This window comes from Typopeltis vanoorti, chromosome 2 (assembly GCF_054136105.1).
Source record: "Typopeltis vanoorti isolate ZY-2024b chromosome 2, IOZ_Tvanoo_1.0, whole genome shotgun sequence".
Lineage (NCBI taxonomy): Eukaryota > Metazoa > Arthropoda > Arachnida > Uropygi > Thelyphonidae > Typopeltis > Typopeltis vanoorti.
Genome location: NC_143550.1, coordinates 163999808 through 164011561, shown reverse-complemented (window position 1 = coordinate 164011561; position 11754 = coordinate 163999808). Strand labels below are relative to the sequence as shown.

General features: G+C 36.9%; 1 protein-coding gene across 1 annotated transcript in view; it reads left to right on the top strand.

Annotated features, from left to right (window-relative positions):
* Positions 1-299: 299 nt before the first annotated feature.
* Positions 300-11754, top strand: part of olf186-M (Ki-ras-induced actin-interacting protein-IP3R-interacting domain olf186-M) — a 238910-nt gene continuing 227455 nt past the window's right edge. Inside the window, exons 1-2 of the mRNA XM_090402727.1 lie at positions 300-382; positions 1265-1402. Coding sequence (XP_090258853.1) covers positions 300-382; positions 1265-1402 — 221 coding nt within the window. The remainder of the gene's footprint in view (positions 383-1264; positions 1403-11754) is intronic.

The following is an 11754-nucleotide window of genomic DNA, read 5'->3' as shown; positions in this document are numbered from 1 at the left end:
ATCTTCACTGTTGAAGTTGTTGAAGAACAAATTGTGCAGCATTTCTTAATATGTAACAGCAGAGATGGTACAAGTCACTGGTCCTGTCAGATGAAGTTCTTCGAAAAAGTACGGACCGATAATAACTGATGTAGTGAAACCTCGCTAAACTGTGACTTTCGGTGAGTGTAAAAGGGTCTGATGTTATTTTCATTATCTGATGATATTTTCAGCCCAAATGCAGCAGTTGTGTGAGTGTGAGTTAACACTACTGTTCAGATAAAAATGTGCCTCATCACTCCACAAGACCTTCCACGTCCATGCATCATCCACCTCCATTTGAGCTAAGAATGTCAGGGCAAACTGCAGTTGAGTTTCCACATCACCATGAAGCAGAACTTGAGTATGGGAGATCTTGTAGGGGAAAAACCTCAGCATTTGCAGGATTTTCCACACATTTGAGTATGGCATATCTAGTTACCTTGCTATTGTATTGTCCTAACACTGCTTGACCCTTGTGCATTATTTTCAACTTCATCACCTTGTTGAGAAATAATCTGTTTGCACCCTCGTCCTGGTCTCACTGCTAAAAATTCTCAATTTTCAAATCATAAAATCATTTTTCTAAGATTTGTTATTGTCGTTGGACCTATTCTCCAATTTTGTACTTTGTTTTTTTTTTTTCTTCTGTAAATCAAAACTCCATGTTCCAGAGTGTACTTACACAATTGATTGTGTAAGTACACTCTGGATCTATATTAACTTCTTAATTCTGTGCCTTCTTGGCAAACAATAGCTTTTCTAAATGTTGAAAGTTTATTTTTCACTTGGTTAGACTATAATAAATTTAAGTTTAATCCTTTATCAAGTGTGAGCAAACAAAGTTTGCGCCTGAAGTATCTTCAGGACTGGGGTAAGGTGGTACAACACCGGGCAACTCGTTGCAAAGGTGGAGCAAACTAATAGCCTTTCTAAATGTCCAACACCCAACCCATTCAAGTGCAATCCATCAACTTTAAACCATTCCAACTTTCCTTCTTATTCATTCTGCAGATTCACAAACTATAAATCCCCTTTGCCTCACATAACTCAGCCATCTTGCTATTCATTATCTCTTCTCTCCTAAGTATTTTCCTATTAGGAAAATACTATGTGATTGATATGATATATATAGTCCTGCTTATATCATGTGATTCTTAATATTCTATACTTTTTATTTATAAATTCATGTTTCCTTTGGTTTTACTGAATTCAGTAATCACTAACCCACTCTTGTTTTCAACAGTGGAATTAGTCATCCTGTGAATGAATCCAATACGCTATCTCCTCAGTCACAGAGGATTACTTTAGGAGATCTTCGCTCAAAACAGAGTAGCTTCAATTCAGAAACATCTGCATTTTCTGCTGTCTCTAGCATTTCTAGGTGAGATATTTTATTAAAATATGAAAAATGTTATATGCAATTTGTTAGGACTTGAATCTGAAGGGTGTGTGCATGCATTCTATGTTTATCACTGGAGACTAGATAATGGAAATACATAATTAGTTTATCATATACAGGTATTCCTTGATATATGCGGTTAATTAATCCCCAATGGACACCACATATATCAAAACCGCATTGTTAAGAATTAATGGGAATAATTATAATGAATCCTGCAAATATAAAAATTTAAACATCATTTATTTTTTAAGGTGACATATATTTATATATTTTATTTATACATATTTGTTACATAAAAACTTATCTAAATATTTAATTTTTATAAAAAAACTTATCTAACGTAAATTGAACAGTGGTATAGCTTTTTTTTTTTCTCCTCCATGATTTTACTCTGATACAAGATGCGCAGCGGCAATTAGAGCACCTGCAAAACTCTTTCCAGAGTGATTCGGCTAACGTAAATAAACAGCGTGGGCGAGTTTCCAAAATGAAGGAGAGAGTGTTGTATGGTGACTCGTTATTAAGAGGAGTAATAGATGGGAGTGTAACTAAATCGTACTTACCGGGTGTGAAATTTAAGGATGTAAGTGAGAGCATTAGAGTGCAAAAACAGAGGGTGAAAGAAATAACAATTGTGGCTGGTACGAATGAATTGAAAGGTGATAAATTTTTTATGAGAGAGGACTTGAAAGTATTGTTAAAGGTAGCGAAAGAAAAGAGTGACAGAGTTAGAATGGTGAGTCTGTTACCGCGGTATGACAGAGAGGAGTTTAGAAGGAGGGCCATAATCGCAAATGATATTATGCGGACGGTGTGGTGTGGAATTTGTGGACGTGTGGAATGAGTTTGATGGGCGAAAGGACTTATACAAGATGGATGGCCTGCATTTGAATGGACTTGGTGTGCGGAGACTGGAAAAAGTGTTGCTGAATGAAGTGAAAATGGATGTGCAGAACCAGGGAAACTAGAACTACCAAGGAGGGGGGGAAGTGGATATCCAGACATCAGTGAGACAGTTAAGTGTAAAAATGTATATAATGTACCTGAGCCAGCAATAAGGACAAAAAATGGGAATGGGATATTTAGAATAACGCATCAAGATAGGGGTGGGACAAAGGGAACACTGCAATTCATGTATACTAATGCCAGGAGTATTAGGAACAAGAAGGAAGAATTTTTGGCCTTGATTGGCTCTTCCTGGCCACAGGTTATTGGCATTAGTGAAACATGGCTAACGAAAGATGATATAGTTAGTAGGATAGAATGTGTAGGTTATAGTATGTTTAGGAGGGACAGAGAGAATAAAATTGGGGGAGGGGTGTTATTGATGATAGCTGATGAACTGCAGCCAAGGAGAATTGAAGTATTGCAGGATAGTGAAAGGAGCTCATTTGAGGCTATTTGGTGTGAGATTGATACTGGCAGAATAAAATATACAGTTGGGTGCTGCTATAGACCAGGTGATGGAATAGATGGTATGCATAAACAAATTGATGAAATGAGTGGAAGGAGGGTAATTATTATGGGGGATTTCAACTATGGTAACATTGATTGGAAGGAGGAGAGGACACATGTGAGGAAGGAAATGGATTTTATTCAATTATTAAGGGATAACTATCTGAAACAGCATGTAATTGAAAATACTAGGGGTGTGAGAGTGCTTGACCTGGTAATAGTATCTGAGAATTTGACTGTAATGAATATGACCTTGTTGCCACCTATTGGTGAGAGTGATCATAAGGTCTTGACCTGGGAGGTGGCTAAAGGTGTGAAATTTGTGATTAAGACAGGGTATATGTGGAATTACCGTGCTGGCAAGTATGACAAGCTTAGGAGATTGCTTGGATCAGTGCCATGGCATGTACAACTGCAAGGGCTGGACGTCGATAGAGCATGGGAAGTGATCAAAGAGCATTTACAGGAGGTTATGGCTGATTGTATACCTAAGGTCCGAATAGTGAAACAAGGAGGGGTTAAATGGATGAATAACACCATTAAGCTTGAGCTGCAAAAAAAGAAACAACTATGGAGGGAATTTAAAGAAAGGGGTGACCTGCAGGCACACGAACGGTATAAAGTACAGGCCAGAAGGGTAATGAGTGTGGTAAAAACAGCAAAAGCCGATTATGAAAGGAAACTAGCTATGCAAGCAAAAGAGAATCCCAAACAGTTCTTTCAATATGCTGCAAGCAATAAAAAAACTGTACATGGCAAAATGATTTTAAGGAATGACGATGGTAAAGAGTTCACTGAAATAGTCGATATAGTGGAGTTACTGAGCGCGCACTTTGCAAAAGTATATCATCCAGGTGGTGACGTTGAAAAAATGAAGGAACCATTAGTTTATATGGGAATTGTGATGAATGAAGTGGAGGTGAATAGTCTATTACAGAACCTTAATGTGAATACATCTGTGGGATTGGATGGTATACCGGCACGGGTCTTGCATGAAGCGGCTAATGAATTATCAGTGCCCTTGACCATGTTGTTTAATCTGAGTCTCAGGTCTGGCTTAGTCCCGAAGGCGTGGAAAGAGGGGAAAATAGTTTCACTGCATAAAGGAGGATCCAAGACTATGGTTGCAAATTACCGACCGATCAGCATATCAGGAGTCGTTGTCAAGGTCTTGGAGAAAGTAGTCAAGGGAAAAATACAGGAATGGATTGATGAAAATGAGATACTGTACAGAGGACAGCATGGCTTTGTGAAGGGTAGATCATGCCTCAGTAACTTGCTCAAGTTTTATAAGAAGATGACGGCTGAACTGGATAAGGGAAATGGGTTTACAGTGATACTGCTGGACCTGGCAAAGGCGTTTGACAGGATACCACATGGAATTCTAATCCGTAAACTACAACATATGGGAATGGATATAGGGTTGGTGAGATGGATAGCTGGGTGGTTGATGGAGAGATATCAAAGAGTAGTTTATTCAGGAGTAGAGTCCAAAAAACGGCCTGTGACTAATGGTGTGCCACAGGGTTCTGTTCTTGGACCACTGCTGTTTAATCTGTTCATTAACGATATAGGGAAGGGTCTAAGTGGGACAGTTCATTTGTTCGCTGATGATGCAAAGTTGGGTAGGGCGATAGTGAATGCAGAAGATGTCAAAGTCTTGCAAGATGACTTAGATAGATTGGAGTTCTGGACTAAGGAGAATGGATGCCAATTTAATGTGACAAAATGTAAGGTTATGCATTTCGGAGTGAAAAGATTAGCAGCAGTATACCACATTGGTGGAACTGTACTCCAAGAGATTGATGAGGCCAGGGACTTGGGAGTGTTGGTGGATAGGGAGATGAAGTTTAGGGGGCACATTGCGAAAGTAGCTAAATCAGCTCATCAACTCACTTGGTTGTTGAAAAATACCTTGACGAGCAGAGAAAAACAAGTTATTGTACCTCTGTACCGAGCCCTGATAAGACCTCATCTCGACTACTGTGCCCAGATTTGGTCACCTCGGTTCCTTCTCGATGGGGAGGAGGTTGAGAGGATCCAGAGGCGAGTGACTAAGATGATAACAGGTCTATGGAATGAACCATATGAGAACAGGTTGAAGATTTGTGGGTTGCAGAAACTAGTTGATAGGCGGAAAAGGGGAGACATGATTGAGACATTCAAATTGCTAAAAGGATTCTATAGGATTAATTCAGATGATATTTTTGAGATCAGGACTGGTGGTGGGAGAACTAGGGGACACCCATGGAAGCTGGGCAAGAGCGTGGTTAGCAGGGGTGTTAGAGCTGGGTTCTTTACTTTTAGAGTGGTAAATGAGTGGAATAAGCTGCCAGAGTCTGTTGTGGGTGCTATGACAGTGAGCGAGTTCAAGGCAAGGTATGATAGATACTGTGAGATGTTGAACAGCTGCGTGAACATGATGTTTAGGGCCTCCCTCGATGAGTCTAAGGACTCCTGGAGTAGCCCGTGGTAATAATAATAATACTCAAAGACACAGATGCCACTTGTTCACAGTACTCAGTCGCTTTATTTAATCGTATTTTTTCATATTTATTCAACTCGTATAGCTGATTCACCAAAGCCTAGAGCTCTTCCGATGTTTACTTTGCTTTCTCCATTATCAAACCTTTTAATAATGTCAATTTTAGTATCCAAAGTAATAAGTTTTCATTTATTACTCTTTCGAGGCCATGGTTACGAAGGGTAATAATACTCTACATAATTTGAAAATTACGTTATATGTGAATAGGCCGTAAGCATACACATATACTTCTATGTGCCATGCTCTGCTGAGAAATTGAAGCACTGAGACTGAGGCCGAGTGAGTTACTAACGTTGGAGCACGACTTGTACCACGTGATCTGATCGGTTTCATTGATCAAGTCTAACACTTTGCTTATTTTCAAACTTTTTGGGCTTCACTAATCAAATTTGATACCGCACATAGTACACTAATCAAAGCCGCATATATCAAGGGATACCTGTATTTATTTCAGACTCTGTAGCTAGGCAGGACAAATGTTCAGTTGCCAATATTGGTTTTTATTTGGTTATAAACAATTGAGGATAAAAGACCTGTGCTTAGTATTAAGTGTTCATTTTTGTTGTGTTTTGTCTCTAAGTATGGAAATTATATATCTTTTTATCAGTATAAATACCATATATATCTTATCATAGCACAGATCCTAGATATGTTTATAACTAGAAAAAAGAATGATGTGAAGTATACTGTTTTTCAAGATATACCCACTTCCATTTTTCTTCTTTCATCTGTGAACACTGTAATTTCCCCATGAAATCACATGACTGAAAAATCTTATTTTATTTATTTGTTTAACTTTACATGACCTATAGTTTATCTAAAATAGGACACCCTTCAGATCATGAAGTTTTCTCAATTAAATAAAAGCTCATATAATTGCAACAGTGAATGAGGCTACTCCCCGTTTGGGTCACTGTATTCACGGTTGCCTGCCTGAGATCTTCAAAGCAGTCAGTCTACAACTGACTGCTTTGAATATCTCAAAGAAATGGTGACACATGGTGATAGTTCTCTCAAGGAAGCAGATGAATGAGATGTTCATTGGATGAATAAGTGCCATGGCCTGGTTGAGAATTAATGTCAATATTCATAAGAAGTTATCCCTGCCTCAGTAAAAATGTTTTTGTATAACGAGACCTGTGTTGTTGTTAGTCTTGAGCAGGATAAAAGTGAATTTCATATTGAAAAAAAGAACATGTAAGAAAGTTTAAAGAGAATAAAAGTTGAGCAGCTCTCAGATATGAACTGTAGACTAAAATACACAAATATTATTAATGAAAAAAATGAAAGAGTTTGAAAGCAGGAACCAAACCTTAGAGATTCAGTGGCAAGTCCTGAAGAAAACACTGATTGATTCAGCCAGAGAGGCATGTAGTTAGGTTGTGTGCAGGGATAGAAAAATCCGAACCCCTGTGGTGGACACAGGAAGTTAAAGAGGCAGTGAAGGTAAAAGAAGGAACCATATCAAAATTTCCTGGCAAATAAGTCAGCTTGTGCTCTTAGAGAATACAGAGACAAATGTAAGAAAGCAAAACGCTGTGATAAAACTGGCTAAACAAAAGTCATGGGAGGACTTTGGCAAGAATAGAATATAGAAAATAAATATCAAGAAGGCGGCAAGATATTCTGGAGATTGTTGAAGAAGCTTAGAAATGGAGGAAAGAGTGCTGTAAAAGGTGACATGAAAACAGGAGTAATTACTTTGAAAAACTGCTAAATGAAACAAGCAGTGATGACAGCACAGTGGTAAAAAAACACTGACCAGGCATGCAGTCAGATATATATCCATACTTGAAAAAGCCATCAAAAGCCTGAAATGTGGAAAGGCAGCAGGAGTAGATGATATTCGACCAGAAATGCTAAAATATGGTGGTATAAAAGTCGTACAGTGATTGCACTGCATAGTTCAGAAGACCTGGACAGAGGGACGAATTCCAGATGATTGGAGTAGAGCTCTCATAGTACCCATATATAAAAACGGAAATAAAACTGAATGTGAAAATTACAGAGGCATTTCATTACTGAGTATTCCTGGTAAGATGTATGCAAGTATACTTGAGAAACGGTTCAGAAGGATTGTTGAAGAGAAGCTTGGTGAAGGACAAGCTGGATTCAGGCCAAAATAGAGGCTGCCAGGATCAGATTTTCACTTTATGACAGATAGTTGAGAAAGCATGGGAATATAACAAAGATCTGTATTTAAGTTTTGTCAATCTGGAAAAGGCATATGACAAGGTGCCAAGAGAGAAGCTATTCAATATGCTATAGTTATATGGTGTCAATGAGGCATTATATCAAGCAATACTTAGTCTTTATTTGAGTAAGTCAGCAGTTAGAATTGAAGGAAGCACAGGAAGATGGTTTAATGTTAAATCTGGTGTGAGACAAGGAAGTACATTATCCCCTCTGTTATTCATTGTCTATATGGATCACAATATGAAGGAAAGTGGTATTAAACCTGATATCAAAATTGGAGATGTTAATCTCAGTTCTTTGCTTTATGCAGATGATGTTATACTTCTAAATAAATCTGCTACAAGTCTGCAAAGATTCCCTGACTAAATTGAATAACTGTTGAAATAGATATGGTATGAAGGTCAGTATTAAAAAGACAAAGACAATGAAAATAGGCAGAAACATTGAAAATATGAACTGCATTGTGAATGGAGAACCTATAGAAGAAGTAAAACATTTCAGGTACTTAGGAACGATTTTTGTGAAGACGGTAAGTTAAATACAGAAATAGACAACAGAATCAGCAAAGCTGGTATAGTGGGAAGTCAACTGAATAAATTCATATGGAATAAGAGAGAAATTAGTTGGAACACTAAATTAGCTATGTACAAGGTGGTGTTTAAACAGATTTTAACTTATGGCTCTGAGAGTTGGGTTAGAAGTAAAACACTTGACCAAAGACTAGAGACTGCAGATATGAGAGTCCTATATCAATCCACCTATATCTTGGTCTTTCCTCTGGGGCTTTTTCCTGCCAACCTGGCAGAGAACACTTGATATTGTCAGCATCCAGGAATGCATTAGCAGAGCTAATCTCAGGTGGTATGGTCACTTAAGCAGAATGGGAGAGGAAAGAGCAAATCAAGTGTTCTCTGCCAGGTTGGCAGGAAAAAGACCCAGAGAAAAGATATAAGTGGATTGATACAGTAAAAAGTGCCTTAGAAGAAAGAAATATAAGACCTGATAATATGGGAGTCTTGACATTTACAGACTGATTTGGAGGATTATTGTAGATAGGAAGTTAGTAATGATGTAAATTTTTCATGTAGTACTATCATATCCTGTACACCCCTTGAGGGTATATATCAGGAAATTGATGATGATATATCTGAGATGGGTGGCATGTTGATGTGTTGCAAATATAGCATCTGTAAAAGTTGTTTTTGGTAGACAATGTAGAATGAAATATGAACATCCAGAAAGGAAATTCCTCTTGATGTTTCTTTTTCTAAAGTGAATTTAATTGGGGTATATAGACTGTTGGCCAGCAAAGGTTGGTCGATTGGTAGAGTCTCCGCTACTAATAGCTCACACAAAAAGTTAAGCAAGTCTGAGCATGGTTAGACAAATTAGATCAATCATTCAGTGCTGTTGGCACTCTGCTGAGGACTAGCCATTCTCACAGAGTTAATTTCAACCTGTAAACTGACATATGTCAGACCTCTGTATCCTTGAGGCACATGGGGGATATGACATATAGACTGTTGATTTAAAAAAAAAAAATGGAGTTCTGGCTCTGTGTGATTTCATATTGCAAATATATCATCTATGTATCACAGTCAAATAGGTGGTTTTTGGTAGAGAGCAAAGATTCTTTCTTTCTTCCAGATGTTCTAGATAATGATGTATTATAATATGTAAGACAAAATGTTTGCAAAATAAGTATAATTTTCTACTGTGACACAAATGTGATTGTATTATTAATAAAAATGTGGTGTATTTTTTACCTAAATATCTTTTCATTCAGTGAAATTGAACAGAGAACTGCATTCATCATACTAGATTTGTGTAGTTATCTACTGAAGAGGTTACTTCGTGGCCATCTTGAGGTTGTGAAAAAATTAATACCACATTATTCAAGATGACAAAGAATCTACAGGCTCCCAAAAAAAAAAAAAAAAAAAAGAGGAAATATGATGTTAAACTTCATGGTGAGGAACCATATGAACACATTTTACAAGAAAAGACCAAACTGAAAATGGAAAAACATAAGTGAAATAGATTATATTTTATCATCTCATATAAAATATTTAAATAAAATGTTTCATTCATTAATCAAATCGGTATAGGAAGTATCACAGAATAGTTAGAGGGGAAAATAACAATGGAAAAAAAAATTATAAGAAGAAACAAAATATATAAAGATAAATAATGATGCATTAGTTTCTTTCTTTTAAGGTTACACAGTGATCAGCATTCATATATTTACAAATTTAGGGATACAAAACACATGTGTTGAAATGATTATTTTATTAATTATTAATAAAATAAAACTTGACTTTTTGACCGCTGCATTGAGATCATCATCAAAAGGATACTGGTAAATTAAATCTACGTTGTTAATTAATCTTTTTCCTAGCCTGATCTCTTGTGATAATTAAATAAAATAACATAAAATAAAAAGTAAATAATAAACAATAAAAAATATATTTTATGTTATTTTATTTAGTTATCCCTAGAGGTCAGACTAGGAAAAAGATTAATTAACAACGTAGATTTAATTTACCAGTATACAGGTCTAGAGCATGTAGCTTGGTTCCCTATACGCATGTATCCTTCTGATAATGACCTCAATACAGGGGTCGAAACGTCAAGTTTTATTTTATTAATAATTAATAAAATAATCATTTCAACATGTGTTTTGTGTCCCTAAATTTGTAAATATGAATGATACATTAGTAGCCAACAAAAAACTATATGAAGAAGAAATTGCAAAAAAAAAAATTATACAATCAAAGAAATAACACAAATGAAAACAAAAATCCACAAATAAATCAGATACCAGAAAATGGGAAATTGTCCAAACTAAATAATTTATGATATTATTATTAAGAGAGACCTCCAGGGAGTCAAACTCATTGAGGGAGGCCACATACTACACACACACACACACACACACACACCAGCTATCATACTTATTCTTGAATTCATCCATGCTGCTTGCACTCACAACATCCAATGGCAATCCATTACAATCACACACCACCCTCTGAGAGAAAAATCTAGCCCTAATCCCCTTCTTAGTGACCTTTATTCTTAGCTTCCAAGGATGCCCTCTCGTTCTTTCCCCCACCCTCCATCAATTGAAATCCTGTATGACCCTTTCAGAAGTTTGTAACGCTTAATCATATCTCCCCCCCCCCCTTTCTCCCATTTGCTAGTGTCTGTAGTCTGCAAATTCTCAATCTATCTTTATAATGTATTCCACAATCCTGGTATCATTTTTAACACACTCCTTTGTAGTCTATCCAGTATATCAGAATCACAACAGAAACCAGGAGACCAGAAATGATGAATGAATTAAATACAATATCAAATTGTATTTAAGTCATTGACAAATATTGAAGGACACCAGTTTTATTTTATTTTATTTTTATTATCAAAAAAAAAAATCAGCTAACGCCTTTTTATTCCCGTATATACGGGAGTAGGCGAGGCCATTTAGCCCTATCTAACTTTTGGAGACTGAGTGGGCAGTTCAATCTCCACTGGTACCCAATCAGAGACAGATGGCCCAAGGCTATCACTAATTAAGCGGTACGCAGTGAAGAGAGACGGCTCAAATGTGCCGCCATCTCGTGGTGCCTAACCCTAACACAATATATTTAATGTCTGAAATAATGTGGGTTCTACGGTCGATTTTCTTGAGTTTACAGGACGAAAAACCCGAGTTTCCGGGAGGAAAAACCTGCTTGCCCGTGCCAGAGATCGACTAACTCGGGAACCGGTCGAAAAAAGGCTTAGAAAAATTTCCTCTAGTCGCCGACTAGACTCGAAACCAAGACTTCCTTCGTGCGGCCAAGCGCGGTGGTGGGCAAACGCCACATCCACTGAGCTACACAGGCTCTCTTTATTTTTATTAAGTTTTATTAATTTTATTAAATTTATAAATTTTATTAAGTTTTATTTTGCTGTTCAGTAAAATAAAACCAGAAAATAGAGCCAAACTTTTTAACCAGTGTATCATTCCAGTTATGACCTACAGATCAGAGACATGGCCAATAACCAAACAAATACTAGACAGAATGAGGAAAATTGATTGTAGAATGGAGAGAGCCATGCTAAACATTAAACTGGAAGACAAAATAAAGAATGA